Source organism: Archocentrus centrarchus, chromosome 24, assembly GCF_007364275.1.
Source record: "Archocentrus centrarchus isolate MPI-CPG fArcCen1 chromosome 24, fArcCen1, whole genome shotgun sequence".
NCBI classification, from domain to species: domain Eukaryota; kingdom Metazoa; phylum Chordata; class Actinopteri; order Cichliformes; family Cichlidae; genus Archocentrus; species Archocentrus centrarchus.
Genome location: NC_044369.1, coordinates 6,809,948 through 6,837,067, shown reverse-complemented (window position 1 = coordinate 6,837,067; position 27,120 = coordinate 6,809,948). Strand labels below are relative to the sequence as shown.

The 27,120-nt window shown below is 38.9% G+C and overlaps 1 protein-coding gene across 2 annotated transcripts in view; it reads right to left on the bottom strand.

Moving 5' to 3' along the window:
- trim67 (tripartite motif containing 67) overlaps window positions 1-27,120 on the bottom strand; it is a 56,180-nt gene that overhangs the window by 5,806 nt on the left and 23,254 nt on the right. The window contains exons 2-9 of one of the 2 annotated variants that reach the window (XM_030721912.1): window positions 26,386-26,481; window positions 18,585-18,707; window positions 13,761-13,871; window positions 11,078-11,219; window positions 5,626-5,789; window positions 4,569-4,707; window positions 1,221-1,345; window positions 944-1,122 (exon numbers count right to left, since the gene is read on the bottom strand). In XM_030721912.1, the coding sequence (XP_030577772.1) occupies window positions 944-1,122; window positions 1,221-1,345; window positions 4,569-4,707; window positions 5,626-5,789; window positions 11,078-11,219; window positions 13,761-13,871; window positions 18,585-18,707; window positions 26,386-26,481 (1,079 nt within the window). Of the gene's footprint in view, window positions 1-943; window positions 1,123-1,220; window positions 1,346-4,568; window positions 4,708-5,625; window positions 5,790-11,071; window positions 11,220-13,760; window positions 13,872-18,584; window positions 18,708-26,385; window positions 26,482-27,120 lie in introns of both variants that reach the window. The other variant, XM_030721913.1, reaches the window with a different exon arrangement.

The window sequence follows — 27,120 nt, the reverse complement described above, 5'->3', positions numbered from 1 at the left end:
CCCCTGTCTTTTTTGCCAGTGCTGCTGTGTCCAAACCATACATCCTAGCAAGTGTCACTACCATCTGGTAAACCTTTCCTTTCACTGATGCGTGTGCCACATTTCATGTTATTGCGAACAAATGTTAAGACACCTCAGGTTGTTACACAATTTACAAGTCTCCGCTGACAGTCTGACCCTGAAGAATAATTCACGGTGCACATTCTCATGAAAGACCCCCATCAAAAAATAACCCTCATCATGAGGGACATTCTTCAACACAAAAATCTGGTCAGTTTGACACAGAGGTTGATGCCTTCTCAGTGAACAAGTTTGAGGTCAATGGACATGCAAAGAACTGGACTGCTGATCTAAAGGCAATCTAGAAGTAGCACCTGGAAACAGACCAGAGGTGCACAAGGACATAAGCCTGAAGGGGAGATCTAAAAAATGTAAATCAGGCAGCTCACAGGTAAGCGTTATTTGAAAGTGGTACTAAATTCTATACAAATAAGAGTCTTAGTCTTCGAATTTATTGATTAATTTAATTAACAAGATCCAAATTTGGATACCTCTACCATGGTTTAAAGTTCCTTCCACAGAAAGACTGATATGATCCCCTGGATTCTGCAGGATATCTAGTTTGTGATATTTTATTGAAAACATGCTGTAGAACTCTCCTAATTATTCTTATTTTTTTAAATATGTTATGTACTTGTGACCGTATTATGCAAAATGTCCAGTGGTAAAGAATACTTCCAAAATGTCATGAATCCAAATCCAGATAAACCCCGAAAGATATTCACAGTTGGTAAAAATTTCAGGCAAATCGGATCCTGCTTACAACTAGAAAAACAAACAAGCTGAAACAATCCCATAACTGCCCTGGCAGAAGTAAAGACAATAAATAAATAAAAAAAGAAATTCCAAATATTACCACTATCACTACTCAGTGTACACCTACCTGTTGGTGTGGGAGTTGTTGTGCATGAACCAGGAGCGGTTGTTGTCCACATACATGGCCCAGGCTTTGTCATCTTTCCCCAGCATCATGTCTTTCATGGTGTTGATCCTCGCCACACCAAACGCAGGGTCCGGGTGGTTGTCATAGCGATCAATGCTTACTTCCCAGTAGTGAATGCCCTGAGAGGGGTATAAAAAAAATTAATCTCCAGACCAAAAAGGAAAAAAAAAAATTCACTTTGTCAACTTTAAATTGAAAACTTCTGTATGCACGTCACCTTGGAGAAAGCAGCAGTCCCCAGCACCACACGGTCATCATAGCTGTTACAGGAGACCGTCTGGTTGTCATTGGACAGAACAATGTCCCGATGAGCTGAGCTGGGATCAAAGGTGAACCAAGCCACTGTAAGAAGGATACAACAGTTAGCCTGCTAATAGTCTTTGGGCATCATGTAAGACTGTACTACCATTTACAATGATTTAGTTAAAATACTTGTAAAAACTGCTTTTCAAAAGAGTAGCTTATTGAGTAACTACACCTACACACACTGTGGTAAGTTTGAATCAAGTTATATCAATGACACTGGAAAAGCCTTGTTTCCTAGGCTTCTGTGAAAAACTAAGTACACCCCATGATTCAAAACTCATAGAACCCCCTTTAGCAGCAATAACTTAGGTCATTGTTTTCTTTCTGATTTTATGAGTCTGTCACATCATTGTGGCCCAGGCTTCTTTACAAAATTATGTCAGTTCATTGAGGTTTGAGGGCATTCATTAATGCACAGCTCTTTTAAGGTCCCACCACAGCATTTCAGTCAGGTTGAGGTCTGTACTTTGGGCCATTGCAGCACCTTGATTTTCTTTTTCAGCTATTCTGTTCTAGAGTTGCTGCTGTGCTTGGGATAATTTTCCTGTTGCATGACCCAGTTTGGACCAAGCTTTAACTGTCAGACAGATGGCCTCAGAGTTGACTCTAGAGCACTTTGGTATCAGTGAAGTATAGAGGAGCTCATGGTCGACTCAAATACTGCAAGGTGCCCAGGTTCTGTGGCTGCAAACCAAGCCCAAATCATCAGCCCTCCACCACCGTGCTGACAGTCTGAGGTGTTTGTGCTGATGCACTCTTGTTTTCTTTTCTCCAAACATGGTGCGGCACATTAAAAAGCACACTGGTCCAGAAGTCTTGTGGTTTTGTTCAGATGCAAAACTAAGCTGTGTTGCCATGTTCTTTTTCTGTCATCCCTTCCAAACAAGCCATACTTGAGGGGTTTTTTTGCACTTTCTCTGAGCATTGCATGGTCTGTTCTTGGGGTAAAATTGCTGGGACATCAACTCCTGAGAAGATTGTGGCATTGTGTGCTCCAGCCCAGCAACCTGCAGAAACATCTGCTTTTACAAAGGTGGTCACACCTGCTGATGATCAATTAAGCACATTTGATTAGCAGCACCTGCCCGCTACTTACTGTACTCTTAATTCCTATGGAAGAATCAAGGGTGCACGTAGTTTTTCACAGGAGTCTATAGAGTTCTGTGAAAAACGTTCCTTTTTCACATAAGGTATATAGAAGTTTGACTTCATACCTGAACTACTGACAGCTGCTTTTTTTTTTTTTTTAAACTAATTCAATCTCGTTATCCAGATGTGCATTACATATTACGTGGTACATGAATACTTTAGAGCTTAAAGCTGGGGTTGGGACTTTTTTGTTTGTTTTTTTTTTTTGCATCATTGGATTAAAAACCCATAATAATTATTCAGCATATTTTAACTTGATTTATGTGGTCTTCTGCACTTCCTCTGGCCTGTAATTGACTTTAGAAAGTGTAGACTATTACTGACAACTTTAGCTTTCACACCAGATAAGATTGGTAATAAAAGACTCGGGACAGTGGGATTGCAAACTATATGTAGAGCCAAAAATTCAAAACCAATTTATTGATTTGATCGTTTTTTTGGGGGGGTTTTTTCCCCCCTAATATTGCTAACTGGTCTGTGTACTGGGGAGGGAAGATACATGTTTAAATACAACTTTGCACTTAACTCAGCAAAGGATATTGTGGCGGTGGGGTGTGGTTTGGGACACGGCTGCAGGGGAGAGGTAGGGCAGCGGGTTCAGGGAGGGGCATCGGGGGAGGATGGGGGGGCGCAGCTGCCCAGCTTGACAGTAATTGTGTGCATGTGTCCTTTTTTACATAGTAGCTGAGAGGAGGTTGCTGAGCAGAGCTGGGGAGGACGCCTGCACGTATGAGAAAGTGAAAAGTGTAAACATGTCGAGCAAAATATAGAAAGTGATGGAAAGCACTCAGTGTGTCTGTAGCGTGTGTGTTGGGGTCTAAACTTAGACCGAGTGTCACAGATATGTTCATCTCTGGCTAATTAAAACAAAAGTATACATGTAATCACATTATACGGATTAAATATCGTATATATAACACGTATTAACGGCTGGCTCCTTCACAACAAATGTGACCTTAGAAATCTTTGTGCAGCCGTTTTACACAAAGCTGCATGTGGTAGGCAAGAACTGATTTTTATCCACAGAAAACAATGCACGTGTAAAGCATAGGACTCAGGAGATACATACACCACATGCTGCATTATTAAACAACCATCACACAGCAAATGTCTTTTCTTAAAATTGTTTGGATGCAGTGTTTTGCTTTGTAGCCTTTGCTGCCTGTTCAACAAGAGTCACGTCCCGCAATTTTTTTCTCTCTGTAGCTGCGGTAAAGTCCACAGAGAGAGACAGAAGGAGGAGGAGAAGGGGAGGGAGAAAGAGGCAGAGTAGGCAGGAAGAAAAAGATGACAGAGAAAAATAAAAAGAGGGTGGGAGGGATAAACATTTATCAGTCAGAAAACAGATTCTAATGCCCATTATTGTTGTGGCTGGTGCAGAGACACTGTGAGTAGTGAAAATCCCCACCCGCATTCCTCTGTTGTTACAGAGTCGCTGTTTCCTTTTTTCTTCTTTCACCTCCTCTTTCTCGGAGTCCTTAATCTCTTCCCTTCTTTTCTTCTCCAGTATTATTTTCTGTTCTTTTCTTCCTTTGCGCTTATTTGCTTTTTTCCTTCATTTCTTTTCTCTTTCCTTTGTATTTCTATACATTTTTTGCCTTCTTTTACCTCTTTCCTCCTCTTCCATTGGCCCTTTCTTTTTCTTTCTTATCCACTCCTTTCATGTCTTTTCTTGCCTTGTTTTTCTGCTTGTTTGCGCCATTTCTTTACTGTCTACTCAGACCTGTTCTTAACCTATTTTACCTTTTTCCATCCCCTTCCCCTCCTTTCTTTCCCTTTCTTTGTCTACTGTTCCTATCCAGTGTATTTCCTTCATGCCTTCACCCTCTTCCAAATCTTCTACCCACCTTTCTCCTACCTTTTCCTAAAACAAAATACATTAAAAAATGTCCTCTTCTATGTATGAGGCTTTTCTTTTCACAGTTATATAGGTCTGAAGAAATTACATCACGAAACCTGTTTTACAAAGAAGATTGCAGACAAAAATTCATTTGGGGAAAAATAATACAAGAAAATCAAGACAGTCAAAGGAGCAGAATTGAAAGGAAGGCAGACAAAGAGCCCATCTGTCATGCTGGAAGCTAAGCCAATTCCAGTACACACCACATACCATCAGAGGTCTTGAGCACGACTGTCTTGCTGTACGGACCCACTCCAATGGCATTATAAGCTTTCACCCTCGCATTGTAGGAACTGTTGAAATGAAGGCCATCAACTGTACACACAGTTTCCTTCCCCACATATACCTCCTGAGGGGACGGACACACACACACACACACACACACACACACACAGACTTTAGCATCATTGGAAATGCAAGTTAAGGCAGTATGGGCTCAAGTATTAGTGAGGAGGTCAAGTACTCTAGTACATTTAATGTATGCTTGCTGATGAGTCATTTAATAACATACATACAAAGTACTATCTGTCCTTAGTCAGAGATGAGCATCATCTGGATGATTAATAATTAAATAAGAAAAGCTACTGAACATCCTTTTCTGCATTTCAGATTAGATTAAAGCTATTACAATGTTTTTCACACACAGAACTTTCTTGGGCAGGGTGCCCAGGAATATTTCGCAACCCTCAGAGAGAACAACGCGATTGAGAATCCCCCGCTTTATTTTGAAAGGTTAGTCGCTGATAACCATCTATCTCTAATCCTTAATGTCCACTGTTTCCCAACAGGCAGGCTGCTCAAGTTGCTGCTGTTGTGGTTCTTAGTCTCATTCAGCTGCCTTTATCCTGTGTCCTTCTCCTGCAGTCAGACAGGCTTCAACTCCACCTTCTTGAACTGCTGCTGATGTAGGTATACTTTGTTCTGGTCGGGAGATCAACTATAAGCTCAAGGGTCACTTTAACCAGAACCCTCAGCAGCTGGAGAACTGGTTCCACTATGCTGAACTCACCAGGGCTGCAGAGCAGAATTAGAACTCCTGACATTAGTAGTTTCTACCAGCTGCAGTCCAAGGTGGTGGCGTTGAAGTCCATACATTGGACGAGGACCTTACTGGAGAGACAGCTGATTATTGCTTCATTATCTATTGCCACAAAGTATCTTTTTCTGGGCACTCACATGACCTTTGCCTCACTACTACTACAGATACAATGTAATTCTGTGTGAAACACTATTATTGTCAATATTTTGTTTCACAAACAGTACTAACCCTGTACTGTCCTCCATTGCCGTCATCAAGTTCCAGGATGTAGCCCTCAATGGGGCTGCAAGCAGGCATAGTTACCCTCCAGGCCAGGGTGGCGCTGTTATTCCTGGTACAGCACTTCTCCAGCTGCAGGAGAGGAGCTGCTGGCACTGAGGGTCTGGGCTCCACTGTGCAGAGAGATGGATAGATAACATTTAACGACTGTAATCACTGAATGAGGACAAAGAGGAAATGTAGAAGGAGGGAGACGTGAAAGGGTAGAAAGATAACGAGAGGAAGACAAACAGTGATGTCATCATCTGGCTGGTTGCCTTTAAACAAAACGAATGAAGAGAAAAAGCAGCTTTAATAATAATCTGGTGGGGGATTTAAAAAAAAAAAAAAAAAAAACAGCCTTAAAGGTGAAAGAGCTCTGGGTTCATTTACAGGGTAATATCTGGGAATTAGCATAGGCTTAAATTGACCACGTGAGGACACTACATACACTAAAAGGGTAGAAGTGGTACTGATGCACCGGGTTTGATCAATATGAGCTTCGAAGACTGAGTGTGAGAGTTTGATAGTTGTAAATAAATCAGTCAAGGTGGGGAAAGTATGAGACATCAGCTCCACACCAAAAGCCAAACTGATGAAAGCAAGGCATAATTGCTGCATCAAATATGCATAAAATCAAAGGGAGAGCATCATATTGGTCTAACCCTTGTGTAAAACAGGTGAAAAGTGAATTCCAAAAGGAGCTGAAACAAATAACAAAATAATAACAATCTTCACTTCTTTATTTATCCAATAAATACAACAGTAAGGAAAACACAGAGGAAGGCAGCAGTCATGGTAGGCAGGATAGTATAGGGTCTAATGCACATGTTTATTCAGAATTTATATATGGGTAGGTCTTTTTTCATCTTGTTAATTTTCACAGTGGAAGGGTCTTCCACTGTTTGTTGATGTTACATATATGAATTAGAGATTTATTAAATTATTTTTCGGTGCAGATCAGCCACAACATTAAAAAGACTGTAAGTAAAGTGAATAACATTGACTGTCTCTTTACAATGCAACGTTCTGCTGTAAAACCCTTTTGTCATGTCATTTATGTGGATGTTACATTGACACCCACCTACACATGGATTCTGACCAAGCACGTGCCCCATCCCTGATGGCAGTGGCCTCTCCCACCCGGATAATGTGTCCAAATACACTCGGGAATGGGTTGAGAAACATGACAGTCAGCCCAGAACATTAACTTATCAGAACATTAACTTATCCTTCAAACTCCCCAGATATGAATACGATCAGTAATCTACAAGATGCACCAGAGGAAAAACTGATCCACAGAGGGCCCACCCCACAAGTCCCAGTAGCCAAAGGATCACCCCCAGAGGTCCCAGATCCCGATGGATCGTAGCAGGTTTTAATGTTGTGGCTGATCAGTGTATAACTATTGAACAAGAGTGACTCTATGAAGGATTGGAGGATCATGTTAACTAAACATTTCCCCAGTATATATTACTTCCTGTGATTTATATTGAACCAGTTTAATCCATCCAATCCATTTAATCCACAATTATATTTTAATATCTGTGTGTCTAGTAGCATGTGAAACAGAAATATTGCAGGAAACAAAGATCTTTGTGTAGAATTGTTCTGCAGATCATTGTCTGGAGAGGAGCTGAAAAACAACAATCATGCAAAGGGAAAAGACCAGCTAAACACTGTGAGACAAAAAGACCCGTGAGTTTCCAACCAGAGTGGCCGTGAAAGCTATCAGGGCTAAGGAATGAGGCAGGAGAGACAAAATATATGCAAGGAAGGGGAAACAGAGATTTACAGTGAAAAGTAGAGTCTCTGAAATACCTCCTGGGCTCTCTGTTTCCATCTCAGCCTCACCACTGCCTGCTTCCTGCATTTGTTTCAATATTGGGTTCTCCTGTATATCTGGAAATATGATGTTGGTTTAGGTCAGGGTTCTCTAAAGAAGTGAAAAGGATGACCAGAAGTGTAGTGTATCAACCATACACTTATTTGTCACAATAATATGAAGTAAAGGTCAAATCATTACCACTCATAAACACAAAATTCATAAATCATATCATGAGAGATGTACTTACTTGTAAGTTTTTTTTAAAAGACATAATAATCAAAGCTTTAATGTCAAATACTGAATTGTTTCCTCATAAGAATATGATTTTACTTCAGGCATAGCTACAACCACACGATGACTTTAAAGCACAAACTTGAAGGTTTTGTCATGAATAAAGCTTTTTATGTGCTTTGTGTTATTTTAAGACAGTCAACATAATAAATGTTTTGGTAGCATTTTCTATTACAGTTGGGCAACAATGTGGTAATAAGGTGGAAACAAGGAAGTAATAATATAGAAATAGACAGGTATTACCACTTGATACAAAATAATTACGTGGATAATACTTTGGCAATTAAGTGTGATTATTAATGCTTAATATTATGCAACTGGATGATAACAGGCCAGAAACTGCGGGTAATAATGTGGAAATAAATGTATGCTGAGTCATAGTAAGTTAGTAATAGGATAGTAATATTTTGGTAACAATATGACAACCTGATGGAAAGAAACAAAATCTGTGGATTCAATTTATTTATTAATTTTTTTTTTTTTTTTAAATACACTGGCTTGTAAGGTACTTTCTGCTGCCTTGCCACAGGGGTTTGCCACAGCAGGAAGCACCACAAATTTGATCTGGCAGAATTTTACCTTTCCTGACATAACCTCAAGGGGGGGATTTGTATCTCCAGCTAGAATCAAACGACTGACCTTTCGCTTGCCAAGCAAAAGTGTTCACCACTACACCACTGGGGGTACACATTAGGAAGTTCGCTTGAATATGTTATTAATGTGGAATTAGATATTAACAGGTGGTTTAGCATTTTGCAGCCCCCATTCCTGGTTATTACGGAGAAACTACATGCATTAGAAGATTACCTAGACAACCAGAGCCGGGAATGTCCTGAAGCAATCAGCTGTCAGCTTCAAAGAGATGTGTGAGGAGCCAATAACCTCTCTCCTTTGCTCCAAGGCTATGTGTGGATGTGGGTTTAAATCTGTGCATAACTAAAAATGTGTCTACTTTAAGTGACAGACTTTGTTGAGGGTTTGGTATCATTTAGGAGTCAGCTGTTCAGTTTTTCAAGTAAGTACATTTTGCTTTAAGCTTGTTTAGCCAAAACTGGTATGCCATACAATAAATGTACTATGTATTATGGATACATATTTCTAACCAAGCCACCTACTGTTAACCTTAACTACTAGAATCAACTGTCTCATTCAACTGTATTTACATCTAGTTTTTAAAAAAGCCAAAGTGATGAAAGCAAAAAAAAAGAAAAGCAGTCAAGCAGTAGTCATGAGTATTGGTATGGTGGATATGTGCATCATTTATATACAGTCTATTATTCTAAACAAAGACAGATTTTATATTTGAGTAAAAATATGTGATCTAGAGCAAGATATTTAGTCAAAGTGTCAAATGAGAACTTGAAGTGGTGAAGAAGTAGTCAGGTTCATCCAGAACAGCTCGTACCCTTTGTTGGCGCTCAGTATGTCGAGGATTAAAATTCAAAGGTATAAATTGAAATTGTCCATCTTTAAACTTCATTCCAGATGATCAATGGAGTGTGAGGGAGGGGAAGTGTACAGCCAAGTTTCATGTCACCAGTCTTGGAGAACAAAAGAGAGTTGATCAAAGACTTTCTGTTTTCTAACAAGCTTGAGTGGAGCTCAAATGAGAGAAATTCTCCTTCAAGTGCTCAACTCAACTCAAGCCATGACCTGAAGAATCAGGACACATTTTTAAATTAAATTCTGTAAGTTTGTGCCTGAAGACTCGGGGGTCCTCACTTTCAAGGAAGTTAACTGTGTTGAGTACAAAAAAAAAAAGTTCCTGCAAGTGTCACCCAGTATGAACTGTAACCTTACAAGAGTGCATAATCACAGTTATGACACCAGGATATAAACATTACTAACTACACAGAACTTTTCTTGTTGCGTAAAGAGTATTTTGTATATAATTTAATGGATTTTGTACTTAAATAGTTGATAATAAGGAGCAATCAGCATTATTTGCTCTTTTAAGCAAAGTAACCAGGTTGAATCCAGTCCTACACAGGATAACACCCCATCTTCACTGCCTCAGTGCAGCAGTATGGAAATAAAATATGCATATTGTTGATTACATATTTAATATACATTAACAATACATCTGGGCAATCTCTGAGACTGCAGCGGAATGAATATAAAACACATTGTTTACTCATGCGCGCCAACTGGCTGCTGGGTAGCAACACAGAGTGAATGGCTAATTAGATGTGCACACCATTGTATGACTTAAAGAAACCTCAAAAGAAAAGAGTGATAGCAGCTAAAAGCTATATTATTGGCTTCAGATCATATATGTGCGAGCCAAACTGTTGAGAAAAGAACCCCTGCAATGCTCAGGTCCTTCTGTACTATGTAAATATCATTGTAGTCCATTGTTAGGTGGTGCCAGGCAGTTTAATGGCATAATCATAACATTCAGCTTTTGTGGATAATAAGGGTTATGATGCTCTTATAAGCAGTTGTAGGTGTGTAAATGTTAAAAATGGGTAATTTTAGCCCATCAGCAGGCTGTTGCTAGGCATCACCCCATCTGATATAAATGCAAACATTCAGGTTTTGTGGATATAAATTAGATGTTAGTGTGAAATTAAAAGGCTATGATGTTTTTATGTCTTATAAAAACAGTATATTAATGGTGTCATTGGTATGTGGTTGCTAGGCAACATGATTACATCATAGTATGTGATACAGATGAGAACCTCCGGGGGCCTAAGATGTACCTGTGTTCCAAGTTTGTCTCCTGATTATGTAGGGAGCACTTTGTGGATTATTGTCTGATTTTTGTGAGGAGTTGTGTACAAAAAAACACGATCCCACAGGGAGGAGAGTTGCCAACATTTGGCCTTTTATCAGCAATATTCAGTCTGCTTTGTTTACCTTTGCGTTTACACATAGTTTCAAAGTTGCCATCTACAAACCCAAGGTCTCTGAGAGGCATCGAATTAGTAGGTAGGGTCCAATGTTGCACTTATTGAAGTAAACTGAGGATAAGTTATTTTGAATTCAAAGTTAATCTATTTGTTGTTTCCAGCAGAGTAGCTGAGAAATCTTTTTACACTTGATACTGTTATGGTGGGTTGGTATAAAAAAAATAGTGATTTTTGAGCTTGACCATACCACAGAATCTGCCTCAGCTACACAGGCTTCATCCATTCTCTTTAAGTTTACTCTCATGTGAGACCCATGCCTTATAAAGTGGAGCAGTCATTTAAAATGCAGATCTAAACAGAATGAAAACATTTAAAAGGATGTATGACGTAATTATGAAACCTCTTAATCTCGACTGTCTAAGTGCAGAAGTGTGCTCACCTTTGCCCTGGCAGAAGTCCAGCTGTAGGATGGTCTGTAGCAGCGAGTCAGTGTTGAGGGTGAGGTCAAAGTCAGGGCCAACCTTCGGCTCCAGGGCCCCTTTTACCCACTGGTCCTGAGACGACGTCACTCGCTTGATCAGAGCATCTGAGATCTTACACAAACACATACCATAGACAAGAAGCGGCTTACTTGTAAGCAGGGAAGGAAGATAAACACTGGAAATGAGAGCACATTCATTCAATATTTATCTACTTTTAAATACACTTGAAAATCTCTGAAATCCTCCCCGCATACAGAACAGTCTCCGTTTCACTGCCTCAGCTTCTTTACATTGTGTGTGACAAGTGAAATGAGGCTCACGTTAATGCAGTTCAAATATTTAAACATATGAATTAGAGCTATGATCTGTGGATAAGAGCCTCAGTGCTTCAAAAAAAATGAATATATTACATGATTACATAACATTAACAAAATATTTTGATCAAAGGATGAGTCAATGCAGTTCCATGACTTTAAAAATAAAAGAATTTTAAAAGGTTTTTCTTGTAAAATTTAGTATTCTTGTATGTATTCTTGTATTTAGTATGTTTGTTTTTTTTAAACACAATCATAAATGTAACCATGTGGTAGTCAAAATGTGAAACACAGGACTTCCAGATATCATAAGGTATTTGGCCTGTCTTTACTCATTCTAAAACATAAATGTTATTGAACATTATTAAACTGTTGTTACTCATGGTGAGGATGATAAATTTGATTGATTGATTCAGTGGCGCTAATATCCCCTCATACGTGTTTGCTGATACACTAAAAAAATTCTTCTCATGCAGTGCATCCATAAAATTTTGATGTTGGAGTCAGTTACAGTGTTGCCAGATCTCGCGATAGAAACAAGCAACCAGCTCTATGAAAACAAGCCCAAAAGAAGCCCAAGTGGCAACCCACAACATTGGGTAAAACTGAGGCTGCTTTTAAACAGTATAGCTCTATAGCAGTATAGCCCATTTCTTTGTTTTGTCTCATTGTGTTTTGGAGCAGTGAAGCCCATGGTTCTTAGCCTCATAGAAGAGAAGGATGCACAGTTGTGTGTGCTTCTCTGTATTGGCATGTTGAACTAAATCAGCATGGTGAGCACATATTTCACACTTGGAAAATCTGCAGAATGCCTTTGATACATCTCCCATCAGGACTGCAGCTACTTTCAGAGACCCAATTAAAATAGTTTATATATTAAAAACTGTGCACACAGTTGGTTGTTTGAATGTTGTATCTGATCTAAAGTCATGTGAAAAGCTCAAGAATTGTTGATCATCATTTTTGCTTTGCTTCCACTCAGCTCCTTATTCTGCATCTAATAATTATCACCAGGTACATGGCCTTTATGCTGTGCTCTGTTATGATTCAACTGCAATGAAACACATGCAAAAACGTTTGCTGCACATATGACCTTTTTATAGTTCCTTCCACAGTGAAAAATTCAAATTTCAAAGAGGACCTCCCCTGATTTCACACATCCAGATGCGCAGCTCTTGATAGATACCACTAAAGATATGCAAATAGAGTTATATAAAGACTTTTGTGTTTCCTGAGGGAGCTGTGTGAACTTTGATAAATAACCCAGCCTCAGCATCAGCAGGGACTGAAGACAAATTTGAAGATGAAAAAAAAATCTGAGGGTTTAGGAGACTCTTCATGATTTGGCTTTCTGCAGGAAACATTTCTTCTTCTTCTTCTTTGACATTTAAATCAACATTTACATTTATTTCTTCTAAGGAGGTCATATTTGAGCTTTCTCTAGTTCACCTGTACACAGAGATCGATAATTATTTATCAGCTGTTAAGCATGTAAACCTATTGATGACTAAACACGTAAAGTCAATTAAAAATAGATCAGCTATAGATGTATTTAAATAAGATGCATGCAAGTATTTGTGAGTATGGAGCCTAAGTGCAGGCAGGCTTGTGGTGTTGTTGTTGATCTCCGTGCTGAGGCATTCCTCTCTATTTTTTTTTTTTTTTTGCTGTGCCGATTTCACAAACATCAGAGGCTCCCTGCGAAGCTGATTTCTCCTAATGTGCTCAGAGAAGCTGTGTGTCACGCTTCCTTCCTACCTTCATTTACATTTTTTGGTTCCAAATAGCTAAGAAGGAGATGATTTGAGTTCGATTTTTAATGTTCAGTTAGACCCCATACTGTGTTTGTCTTGCAGTTTACTTAGTTAAGAAATTTTAAACGATGTACTGGGTGTTTGTTGTTTTAATAATTTCAGAAGTGCAGTAATTCCCTGGCCTCAGACTAAGAAGGAGTTTACTCCACCACATGCTGCATTTGTGCCTTATAGGTTCACTGACGTCTGGTTGTCTTAGGTGTTTGTTGATTTTATATATATTCTTTTCTTAATAGTGTAAATTATTATATCTTTATTTATATTTATAATAACTGCGGCTGCTGTTACACCCAAATTTCCCCTCTGTGGGACAATAAAGGCTGTTTCTTCTTCTTCTTCTTCTGTTTAATGGTTTTTAGATAATGATGAACCGATTGTTGAATTTGTTGGTTTTTGTGTCTTTGGGACCAATGTTTCAAGTTAAAAAAGGAACTCTTCCTTGTTCCCCACTTACTAGGCAAAAGCTGAAACACTCGTCTTCATACTCGTCTCACACACACACAAACAGGAAGTGTGTAAAATACCTGGAGGAAACCGCTTGGATCGTTCTCTTTGAGGACTTCTAGACAGTACTCCATCATGCCGGTGGTCTGCCGTAGCTTCATGGTGCAGTGGGTGATCTGGTCGCGCACCACCTGAAGAACACACAGATCAGATGAATTAGTTGTTTAAAGCAGTGATTTTGAGACTGGCTTCTGAAATATTTTCAATATATGTCAGTGTAGCAATTTTGATCATTTTGTACAAGGAAGTGCTGAGAAGGTGAAAGACTTGTAGACCTGTGTGCCTTGAAACGATCCACATCTCTGTACATCAGTTACATCATCTTCCTTTTCCCTGAGCCTTCCATTCCTGTCTGTCTTCCTGTTGCTTGCATGAGTTTATTCTGTCTCTTTCAGTTAACTCCTCTTATTTTGAAAGGTTATTTCCGCATCTTTCTTTCTTTTTTTTTTTTTTTTTTTTTTTTTTTTTTTTTTACTTCCCGCCTTTGTTCTCTTTCCATCATGATTGCCTGATTAAGTTGTACCCCATTACCCTTCATCTTGGTAAAGGGTAATGGGTGACTACAAACATTTCTTTGTTTCATGCTTCTTCTTCCCCTCTATCATTGGTTTGGTTTTTCTTGTTAATTTATTTGGACTTTTATGTCCCCTTCTACTACTACTTTGTGTGTTGCATAAAATTTCAGAGAATTTATGAAATTCTCATAATTGCCCAGACATCCAGAGAAGTGAACTTAAACATCAATTCCATGCAGGATATAATCAAAATCTGTAAGTTGGAACTGGCTGAGACAAAGGGTGAGTTAGTGGCTAGCATGCCAAACAGTCAGGAATTAATTAAAGAGTGACTGACAGCGTGACACTGTAATGCCACAACTGGAAGAGATCTTTTGATCTCTCATAAATTTCAGAGAAACATTATCAGCCTTAAGCAGACAAATGCAGCTTTCTTTATTCACTGTCTCTCTCTTTCACACAGGCACCAATCACACGCTGTCTGCTGGCTGAACCCCGAGCTGGGGGAAATGAGATTTGGACGTGTGTCACAGTCAGCCGTTCGGGGCTAATTGAAAGTCTGCAAACTGTCACCGCTTTATTAACCTTTTGTTTACGTTCAGTCAAAGCTGCACCACTTTTAACTGATGAGCAATCTTTAATCATCTGCTCACAGCACAACTGATATCATTATACTGCACGCACAACACAAACAGCTTTTCAAAGTTTAAGTATGAGATAAGACAGAAAACATCTCGAGACTTGCATGAATCCAAAATAATTAATTATACCGTTAACCGATGGCCGTCTATACAGATCAGAGTTAATTAGATGGAGTTGTAGTAATTAGTCTCTTCTTTTATTTGATGGTTAATGAGATCAGTTAATTATTCACCTGTCATCTGTTGTCTAAGCTGAAATATGAAGACCATGACGGTTTAGGAAAATATTTTCTTGACACTTTATAGTTTGGTAAATTTTCTTATCTCATTTTCTTACCTTATCTTAACATTCATATATTTTTATTTTATGTCACTTTTTTTTTCCTATGTGTTTCTTATCTGCTCTCATATTCTACAAGTCTACTAAAGGTGCAATTTAAAATATGCACATACTTCAATTATTTCCCAAGAGAAAATTTGTTTTTCAATTCACGTTGGCAAACCCTCACTTTCATCTTCTGTGCAAACAACATGAAGTATGCAGCGTGACGCCCGAGTAAATCTCAGATTTATTTCAATTGCTTTCTGTCCCACTGAGACTTGCCGTCATCTCGCTCCCACATGCTCCCGCAGCCCCGGCTGATGGGCTTTTCCTACACGTTCCTCATGAATCAGAAATTATTTTAAAGGTGCAAATACTGAAACACGGTAATTGAATGCACCTCATTGGATATACATCTCGCAGCCTGTTCAACAGATTCTGAATCACATTTCATTTCAGGTTAGAGCAAGATTATTTTTATTGGCATCTATTTTCAGTAGATTTTAAACTAAACATTAGCTATAAATTCAAAGTAATGATGTAGAGCTTTGTACACAGTATAATGTAGTAAGCAAGGTAGAAAAAAAAACACCAAAATATTCACAAAATCTTCCAGGCTGTGTACAGAAACACAAATATTCATCGTGCTGGCTGCTGTCCCCTTTTTGTGCTACTTGTGTTGCAGCTTTTTACTATAATCTTGCTCATAATTTTGAGTAAATGTGCCATCATCTATTAGCTATGTATGAGTAAACATCCAATCCCGTTGTATGCCCGTGCCTACAATGACAATAAAGTTTATCTTAAAATCCTTACGGTAACCTTTCAATTTGCAGTTCTATAATAATGCTCAAACTTATAAAGATATTATTCAGCAGCAGATTTTTTTTAAAGGCTTCTGACTGTAACAGCTGAAATCAGATGAACTGTGACCCCAAACACATGTGTAAAAGTCAGAGAAGTGACCTTTAATCCACCAGCTTTAATCCATACTTGAGTTTTGTAACATTACAGCCCACGAGTGTGAAGACATTTTGTCTACATTTTTTTTTTTTTTTTTTTTTAAAGGGTTGTTTGACGATGGGAATGGAACAGCCGATCATCATCCTGTAATAAAAAGCTTACTTTGTTGTTGTTTTGTTTTTTTCCTATTCCATTTTTTTTATCCTCTGCCTGCTAAACTCCTCTCACACAATAATCACAAAGAGATTTCTGTGGTCCTCTCAACTCTACATTCAAGTCAAATGTTCATTCTCCATCTTTCTATATCAACACTTTTCCTTCCATTCAAATCAATCTTGCAAGTAAACACATCCACAGCTTCATGATAAAAACTAGTGCCAAACTGAACGCCATCTGGATCCAATCCAGATTCTGGATTTGAAGGCTACCTGAATTTAACATGGAAAACTCCATTTAATAGATATTTCTGGTCATATCTCAGCTGAAGACACATCATCCTTATTTATTGCTGTAAGAAGCATATTACTATTGTCCATGAACACATAACATGGGGATATGATCCAGATACGTGAATATATGACAACTTTTGACTAACAATCCAATCACTCAATTCCCCTATCATCACCCTCCTGACAAATCGTGCATTTTATTATAAGAGATAAAGCTTTTACAAAAAAATTTAAACAACTATAAAATGAAACTTATTTTTGTTCAGCTTTTCAGACCTTGGAAAATTCTGGGCATGGACAATAGGACATGTGTATAATCCCTGTGATTCAATGTTTGGAGAGTGACATGACGCTCAAACGAAATAAAACGTCTGCCGGGGGGATTCAGCAATGTATTGCTGAACTGTTCTTATTCTTTGATTATTAAAGCATATATGATGGGCAAGTTGAATTGAGTTTTATGGTGAAATCCAGAAATTATTTGTGACAGTTCACTGAAAGAGAAAACCCCCAAAAAAAGTTGCTTTCAAGGGATTAAGCTTTAAAAACATGTGCCTTAAGATAATCTTTTTATTGTGTGTGCGTGTGTGTGTGCGTGAGTGTGTGTATGCCTAGTCATAGCTGCATCAGCAAAAAACAGATTAAAAGACTGTAAGTGCATTTTTAAAAAAGGCCAAATGGTGAGTTCACAGACACAGAGCTCAAATGAACTACGTTCCTTCTACTGACACTTTTAAACTGCAAGTACAGAAAGTACATTTGCCTGATGATGAATAAAAACAAAGACCATCTGTGTTCAGTGCAAATATGCATGTATGGAAAAGAATGCAATGTTTGTTTTTGAGTGGTGGGAGTTGCGTGAAAACCTGCAAATAACGTGCAAAATCAGTCCCCCACACTTTAATACCCGAAATCCTTGGCATGCTTTCTTTACCTAAATGAATTCCACTATGGTGTTACGGAATGTGTGCTGCAAATTTTTAGACATGTGGGCGGGAGCTGTCAGACTGATACAAAGCTGCAAAATATACATATCTGGTCTCAGATTGGATGGCAAACCACAGTGGCTGCATCGGTCCTTTGTAATAATATTATAGTCTAAATATGGCCATTAAAAAGTATAATAATGCTGCATGATCCAATATTTTGGTGGAAAGAAATTAAATGAAACATTGTGTAAATTGCCAGAGACATGAGAAATTTTTTTCCTGTTTGTAAAACACATAATTAGGTTAGCTCCCATTTCCTTCCTGAGTGTCTTCTGTTTCAAATCATTTAAAGATAAATGTAATTTTAAGGAGACACAGGAACTGTAAAGTCAGGACCATGAAGAGCAGCCTCTAGTTAAATCTTTGCATCAGTTACAGAATCATTATTTATTTTAGTAAAGATTTTGACATTGTTTTATGAGCAATCTTCAACCAGCTATTCTTCTCTTGTCCCGGCTTCCTTGCAGCCTGCAGCTCTTTGCCCTCTGGCTAAATCTCGATCCCCAGCCTGCAGATGATGACAACAGCTGTCCTTGGGGCTTCCATCCAAATCCCCTCCCCTCCTCCTCCTTTTCCTCAGCCCTCCCCAACAACCAGCCAGACGGTCAGTCGGTCGGCGGGCACGTTGGGGCCGGGCAGGCATCCATGTGATACACAAACCCAGGGTGGATTTACAGAGGCAAATAATGAAAAAAGGACTAAGCTGCTAGACAGAAATCATTATGGTAGTGAGCTGAGACAGCACTTTCTTTCTGCTATTTAAATTTCTGAAAACATTTTTCTAATTGGTGTCTTGTTAATGATGATGTCCTTTGTGAGCGGGCAGTATTTGGCTAACGTTACACCAGCAGCTACGTCAGATTAGATTATGATTTCTAATATTCTCCAGATTCCTGCTGTTGGATCCAATGCTGATTTACATCTACTGAGAGGTGGGATGAAAAGAGATCATCAGCCAGTCTTACTTTTAGTTTGTACTCCTTCTCCTTCGTGACTTTCGTGAGCAGTTTGGCTTTCTGTCTGGTCAGCGCCTCGATCAGAGAGTCACACTGAGCCACGAGGCAAGCTTCAAACTCCACACCGTTCTCCTGAAAAAGAATGAAAACCATCAGAAGATGAACAGTTGTTATGAATTAAAAGGAAAAGAAACTGAACAAGTGAAATGAGCTCGTGTGCCTCACTCTAAACCACCATGTTTGACTCCCCTGCCAAAATAAAACTGCATTAAAGTGCTCTAAAGTCAACATCATTATGGGTTTGGGTCACAAAAGCACAGCATTGAGACGAAAATAGATCACTTGGCTTGTTTTTCTTCAATTAGCAGCACACTGTTTGTTGCTGATTAATTTATCCACCAAGTTTTGTTCTATTTTTGCTCACGCTGCAAAACACGAATAAACACAGTGTTAATTATTTAAATAGACTGCACACATAAACAACAATTTCATCCTATTTACCATCCATTTGTACTCGCCACCATTTTTCCCTCAAGGTGGAGCTCATGAAAACACCATCCCATCACTTATTGTTGTGGTTTTGTGTTCTGATTAACTAATATTCCCTGACAGCAGCTTTTTCTTTGGGTCAGAAAGGAGGATCCAGTCCTTTATCCAGACATTTGCAGCTGAAAGGCTTCACAAACTTTCACTATATTACACTTGAAATTCAAAAATCTTTTTCAATGATGAAATCAGTAAATCTGAATCATCTTCAAGTTGCATTGTTTTGCTTAACCGGGATATCTTTTCAGCATTGTCTTCTTCTAATTGTTGCTGATAATGACATGAGCCAATACAAATGCCTGAAGAAAGAAGTGGAATGAAAAAGGAAAAACATGAAACAGAATTAAGCTATAAATAACAAACAAACTGCCAGGAGACTAAAACAGGCATTGATACTTGTTAAATTAGCACTATAATTAACATATATAAAAATGTTCATAGTAAGTTATATGCATACTCAAAGTTGGTATAAAGCACAGGTTCTCAAAACGAAATACAAGGAAAATTTTAATTCATTTATGCCATACTATGACACAGCAACACAGAATGAGACAAGGAAGCATTCCTGTTCAGTTTCAACTCAACCATTAACAAATAGGCTGCAGACAGTGTCACAAAATACCGTTCTAATAATGGCTTAAAAATTATAAATCAGTTCAAGAAATAGCAACTGGCCAAAAGACTGTTATGTGTTGTAATAGAGAGGATCCAACTAGGCAAAAGACATTGGCTATAAAATGTCCCAAGATAAACCAGGTCCAAAAAGAGCACAGAAATGGAATCCACTCGAGAAAGGGCACAAGGAGTGCAGGGAATAAACAGACAATCTGACAAAGGCAAAGATGAGACACAGAGGGCTGACTAACAATGAGCTACAGGTGGAGACGACAAAGGCGGGGGTGACAATGGCAGAGTAGGAAAGACAGAAATTAAAATCAAAATTAGGCAGAGGAGAAGATTAACCCTTCAAGTAAAACTGGAAGTAACCAAAAGACAACTATTCAACTGAGTTTTGTTTATTCACAATGACAGTCACCTCAAGGCTTTTGATGTTGTTAGGTAAAAACCCTACACTACAAAGAGGACCCCGACAATCAGACAATACGAGCGAGCACTTGGCAACAGTGGGAAGGAAGAACTCCTTTTTGACAGGAATTGCATGTATCTGTAAAACACGTGGGTAGTGAAAAGACGGGAGTGGAGGCAAAACACTCAGTGCATCATGGGAAATCCCCAGGCAGTCTTCATGTCTCAGTGTCAGCTAACACTGAGACATGAAGACTAACAATAAACATTAGCACAGAGGCAGGGAAACACTGAAGAACAAACACAAATGTACAAATATAACAAGGACCAAAACAAACACATTACAAAACCTCAGCACGGTGACAATTTCTCTGAGCATTCACATAAAACTCAGAAGACCCAAAATTCAGAATACAGAGAACTCCAACAAACAGCAAGAATGAATTACTGAGGGATAGCTCCAAAAGGTAACACAAGTCCAAAAAAAACACAAGAAATTATATAATCTAGGACCCAGAAGTTAAATCCGAAGAATTTAAACTTGCAGCACAAGAGGGATAAGAAACGTGCAGAGACAACGTGACAAATACAAGGATCAGACAGAAACAGAAAAGTGAAGCAAGACACCAAAAAAAACTATTAAATTAAAATGAAAAAAAGAGGAATAGTGTCTCTGAACACAGACATGAAAGTCACATTAAACATGATACAGACAAATGAATTTAAAATATTAAACTGAGTGTTTTTCTTGTTTTTGATAGTAAATCTTTTTTTTTTTCTGGTCAAGGAAAACATTCAGGTTTTAAACGTGTTTAAATGGACGTTCATTTTCAACATGTTGCACAGATAGCAGCTTGTTCATTAAACACCACTAAGATTTATCAACTTATAATTTTATATGTAGCATTTAAGATACTAAAGACTCACATATTCTATCATACATTCTTTGACTGTAAGAATGATAATGTGTAGAATATTGAGGATGTTGGGTTTTGAGTGAGATGGCAAGTGGGAAAGGTGAGTTTTATCTTACGCCAATTATGTCAATTAAAGCCGATGCTTTGACTTCCTTTAACCGTCCGTTCATGTGCAGCCCCTCTAAGAGCAAAGAGAAACTGAGTAATGTCCTTTAGCTTTTCCGTCCAGTAGGGTATAACAACAGTTTGTTAATGAGACAAGGGTCCAATGGGGAGTTTTACCTCTGTAAAAAAAAAAAAAAAACCACTTGATAATGAGATAAGGTCTTAGTAGTGATTTCAATCAAGATTCCTCTGCTCAAGGGCACTGTTTAGAGCTTTAGAAGGAGCGCTGGAGATATTTACTCTTCAGTCGTACGTTTTACTTTCTCTTTACTCATCTCAGACAGAGCACAGTAAAGCTAAGACTGTTTTTTAAAGCTAAATCCTCTTCATTTTGTAACAAAACTCTTAATGCCTGCCTGTGGGGCTGTAGGAGGATATTTCAGTGCAGACTGTGTGTAAAAATGTGTGTGTGTTTTGTGTGCATGACTGGCAGAGGCTGCTGGAGAGATCAGCTGCACGGCATGGTTGTCTAGAGGGAAAGCTCACGCAAATGCATACATTTGTTTGCTATGCTTTGTTTTTAGTTTATTGATTCTGGTGATTTACCTCCCTGCTGCTGAGTGTGCAGTCCAGATGTTGCTTTGTGAGCTTACTGTACTCGTACACTACCAGCAAGTCCCCCAAAGGAGGAAGCATGTAGTCTTAAAAAACATCATTGGTAATGCAGAGTAAATTATGCAAACGTTTCAGTTGTGGTGCAGTCGCACACCGGCAGACGTCTGCCTTGTCGTGCTTATGGAGAGATATCCAGATAAATCATGGAAGTCCTGAAGCAGCAATTTAATAGAAAATTTGTAAATGTTTGCCTCTAGAACTGCATGTTTTAAGATATTTCCTGAACAACTAAACATATAGTCTTTTCTGCACTTAAATTTTTAATTAACGATCCATGTGAACATTTTTTTAATGACTGCTTCTAAGATTTATTTAAGCAACTACTTAACATTAGAGAAAGACTTTGATGTCTTTGTAATACAAGCATATCAGCTAACCTTTACCCCTGCAAGGATAGAGGCATGCTTCTCATTTTCACTGTACGTGGAAACTCCAGGAACTAGTTGCTTCGGATGAAAGCTAAATGTTTTCCCTTTCTTGCTCAGTATTTCATTTAATTTGCACAGTAGTTTGTCATATTCACATTTCATAATGCAGCAAATGTTTTCAGTAAGTGAAAGGTCTGACCTCCAGGCAAGTAAGATTAACAACCTAATTGTTTTTGAGGTACATTCAGCATGTGCTTCAGCATTAAAGACAATGATGAGGGGACATATCCCAGCTCGCCTTGCGGGGCGGTCTTTGTCCTCCAAGCTTGGGTCTTCTACCAGAGGCCTGGGAGCTTGAGGGTCCTGCACAGTATCTTAGCTGTTCCCAGGACTGCTTTCTTCTGGACAGAGATCTCGGATGTCATACCCGTAATCTGCTGAAGCCATTGTTCCAGTTTGGGGGTCACTACTCTAAGTGTTCAAATCACCATGGGGACCACTGTTACCTTCACCTTCCTCTCTAGCTCTTCTCTGAGCGCTTGGTATTCATAGAGCTTCTCATATTCTTTTTTCTTGATGTTGCCATCACTCAGTATTGCTACATCTATCACGACGGCATTCTTCCTCTGTTGGGATACGCCCCCATAGGTGGTCGAGAATATAAGCTACTTCATTAGCTGGACTCCCTTTGCCTTCAGAACTGCCCTCTCTCTTTGTGGCATCTATTCAATAAGGTGCTGGAAACACTTGTCAGAGATTTTCGTCCATATTTATCAGACATTTGTCACCGGCACATCCATGGCGTCAGAAGCAGCCATCAGAAGATGGGTACACCGCACTCATAAAGGGACAGACGCGGTCAAAAACAACGCTGGAGGCTGTGGCGTTTAGACGATGCTCAACCGGTTCCATGAAAATATCCTTCACACCATTAAACTACCAGCAGCAGCAGCCTGAAGCATTGATACAAGGCAGGATGGATCCATGCTTTCAGGTTGTTTACACCAAATTCTGAGCTTATCATCCAAATGTCACAGCTGGTAACATTTTTCCAATCTTCTGTTGTCCAGATTTGGTGAGCCCGGGTAACTTTTAGCCTTAGCCTAGCTGAAAGGAATGGCAGCTAGTGTGGTTTTCTGCTGCTGTAGTCCATCTGCTTCAAGGTTCGATGTGTTGTGTTTTCAGAGATGCCTTTCTGCATACTTTGGTTGTAACGAATTGTTATTTGAGTAATTTTCTTATCTAACCTCTGACAACAAAAAGGCATTTTCACAAAGACCAGCCCATGTGGCACCAACAGCCATGCTACACTCAAAGTCACTTAAGTCACCTTTCCTCCCCATCCTGATGCTTGGTTTTAACTTCAGCAGGTTGTCTTGACCATGTTTACATTCCTTAATTCCTTGCTCCCGCTGATTAGAGATGTACAATAATGAGCAGCTGAATAGGTGTACTTAATAAAGTGGGTGGTGAGCATATATTTCATCATTAATGGTGGGTTGACAAAGTGCAGCCTATGCTTTTTAATCTCGCCCCTTGCTGTGATGACATCCTAGTCATCCAGGGGTCTCTAGTTCCTAGTTGTGCTATGCTTTGTTACATGGCTGTTATCAGAGGGTGGTGAGCTCTACCCGAGCCTGCTGTGCTCAGCTGCAAAAGCTCCTCCATTCCTGACAGTCTCTCTCTGACGCTCTCAGGGGAGAATACCCTCTGCATGAAACTGCACCAGCATGCATTTTGGTGTCTTTTTTGCTCTACATATACACCCACCCATCCAACATGCTTTATAGCCACTGACTTACTAATAAAAACATGTCTTATTATAATTTCTTTTTCCTTAAGATTCTATTTTGTGTCATCTCCCATTCATGGTCACAGTCTTTGATCAGCTTGCTTCCAGAGATTTATCATCCTGAGCCTTTTAATGATATTATGTGCCAATTATGATGAAATCCCCAAATTCTACACAAACAGTTGGTATTCTTAAATTGTCAAATTGTTTGTGCAAGCTGTGAATCCCTCTCTATCTTTGCACGTATTTAATCCCCCCGTCCCAACAAAATGAGTTAACACCCCACTACCACCACACACACACACACACATAAATTAAAGCATTTAAATTTCAACATTTGACGGGTTGCCTTTATGTAATTTTCAATTAAATATAGGCTTTATATGATATGGAAATCATTGTATTCAGTTTTATTGACGTTTTGCACAGTGTGATATATTTTTTTTTGTTTGTTTGTTTTGCATACAGGGGTGTACAAGAAATAAAGCACAGATGTTTCCAGTGCCGTAGTCAGACATTTTGTATGCTTAATCACACATATGCAGCTGTTGCAGCATTATAACAACATCACCCTACTTACACCTTTACTTGTAAGACACATCAGTCATTCTCTTGGCCACAAAAGATCACTTGTCATAACTGCAGGTAGTTTTAAGTTGTTGAACAAATAGGACTAAAAGTTTTCATTTTTCTGGTTGAAACAGTTTCATTCCTCAGAGGAACATCAATAGCTGACAGCTGAGGACTGAGATTTTTCTGTTCTCACGACAATACTTTGGAACAAAACATTTTATTGATTTATTCTTATTTCTCAAATGCTCATATTTTTGTAACTGTGAATAAAATAAAATGTTACCTACTTGGGATGTAATCATAATTTTCTAACAAACCCTTATGCTTCACTGACATCTTTGGTATGAACATGCAGTTGCCTTCCTTTTTGTTTTGCAGTCACTCTTGTATTCTGATAGTCCACTGCTAATGTTTTGGCTCAGTCACGCTAGAGTAAAATGGGATGGCAATCTCCTTGCAATTAGGTGATTGCATTGATTTTTTTTATTTTTTCACATTCTATGAAGGATTGTAAATAGGTTCAGTGTACAGCTGGTTGCCCAGAGGCTAAGCCTGCAACACCTTTGACTTCTGATTGCAAGGCAATTGCACAGGTCGCCCAGTGGGAGTCAACCTGTGTGCAAACAACTGCGGTCCGACTCAAACTGTGACTGCAATCACTCTCGGATAGATAGGTAAAGGTTTGCAATTAACTGCTGTCTAATTTATAAATCCAGATAGATTGTCAACACGTTGCAATCAGTCTGCATCAATTGGCATCAACGTGTCTGTGACGCATGTTCAAGAAACCAGTTTGAGATGATGAGTTTTGCAACATAGCACATTATTCTGCTGGAAGCAGCCATCAGAAGCTGGGTACACTGTGCTCATAAAGGGATGGATACGGTTAGCAGTGATACGCAGGTAGGCTGTAGCATTTAAATGATGCTCAGCTGGTACTAAGAGGCTCAAAGTATGCCAAGAAAATATCCCCCACAGCATTAAACCACCACCAGAAGCCTAAACTGTTGCTATAAACCAGAGGTCTTCAACTCCAGGCCTCGAGAGCCTCTGTCCTGCAGGTTGTAGATGTGTCCCTGAGCCAACACACCTGAATCAAATAGCTGAATTACCTCCTCAGTATGCAGTCAAGTTCTCCAGAGTCCTGCTAATGACTTCTATATTTGACTCAGGTGTATTGAAGCAGAAACACATTTAAAACCTGCAGGACAGGGGCTCTCGAGCCCTGGAGTTGAAGAGCCCTGCTATAAAGCATGATGGATCCATGCTTTCATGTTGTTTAGAACAAATGCTGATCCTACCATCCAAAAGTCACATTAAAAGTAACATTTTTCCAATCTTCTGTCGTCTAAATTTGGTGAACCTGTGTGAATTTTAACCGGTTTCCTGTTCTTAGCTGACAGGAGTGGCATCCAGTTTGGTCATCTGGTGCTGTACCCCCTGTGGATCAAGGTTTGACGTGTTGTACGCTCAGAGAGGCTCTTCAGCATAGTTTCGTTATGAGTGATTTGAGTCACTGTTTCCTTCATATCAGTTCAAAGCAGTCTGGCTGTTCTCGCTCAGCCTTAGTTGGTCACTGCAACTACTTGCTATCATCAATGAAAATTTACATGGTAATCACCAATTCATAGCTCCTCATAGTGAATAGATGCCTTTTGTTGTGAGGTAAATTGCCCCTGAATGAATCATCACAGATGTGACTATCATCATGTGTAGATCACCTTTGATCTACACTTGTGCCTAAATTTACAGATCGGATTAATAACAGTGTATTCCATAATGAATTTAATGTAAAGGTGTATTGTTACCTGTATCTGCTGAAGTGAGTTTTTGAGCTGAACGAGGAACTCCTTGGCATCTTTAGCTTTGTCAGAGATGCCATTCAGGGCCTGGGAAAGCTGACACTGCAAGACAAACAGAGAAGGAAGATACACGATGATTAAGATACCTCAGAAGAAGTGTGACTTTATTAGGTAATCTTAACATTAGGTTTTTAGCAAACAGTTTGATACCCACTCAACTGTAAAAATAATACATTTTTGGTCCATATACAGTCCTTTTCACACTTTTCATTGGGATAGACAGGATTGAAAATCCAGTAAAATAAAAATTTTCACATGCCACAACTGCCTCATATTCTTATGCCTTATTCAAGACAGACCCAGTGGAAGAAAATACTTTTTTTTTAATTGAGATAATTAGATAATATTTAGGTTTTTTTTTTTTAGGTTGTTTACTTTAGTAAACATACAACCACTGTAATGTACAGTTTACATTATTGTGCAAAAGTATTTTGCTAGAAAAATGGGAGATAGGTGTAGTGATTTATTGAAACATTTGGAAACATACATGGAAATGCATTATATAAGACAAAAACAGAGTTTGCACAATTATAATGAGCTTCAAAGTCTATATTTCATATGACCACCTTTACTCTTAAACACAGCCTGAACTCTCTTAGGCAAGTTTTCTTGTAACTGGATTAAGTAGTATTCAGGAATAGTTCTCCAGGCTTCTTGGAGGGCATTCAAACCTCTTCTTTA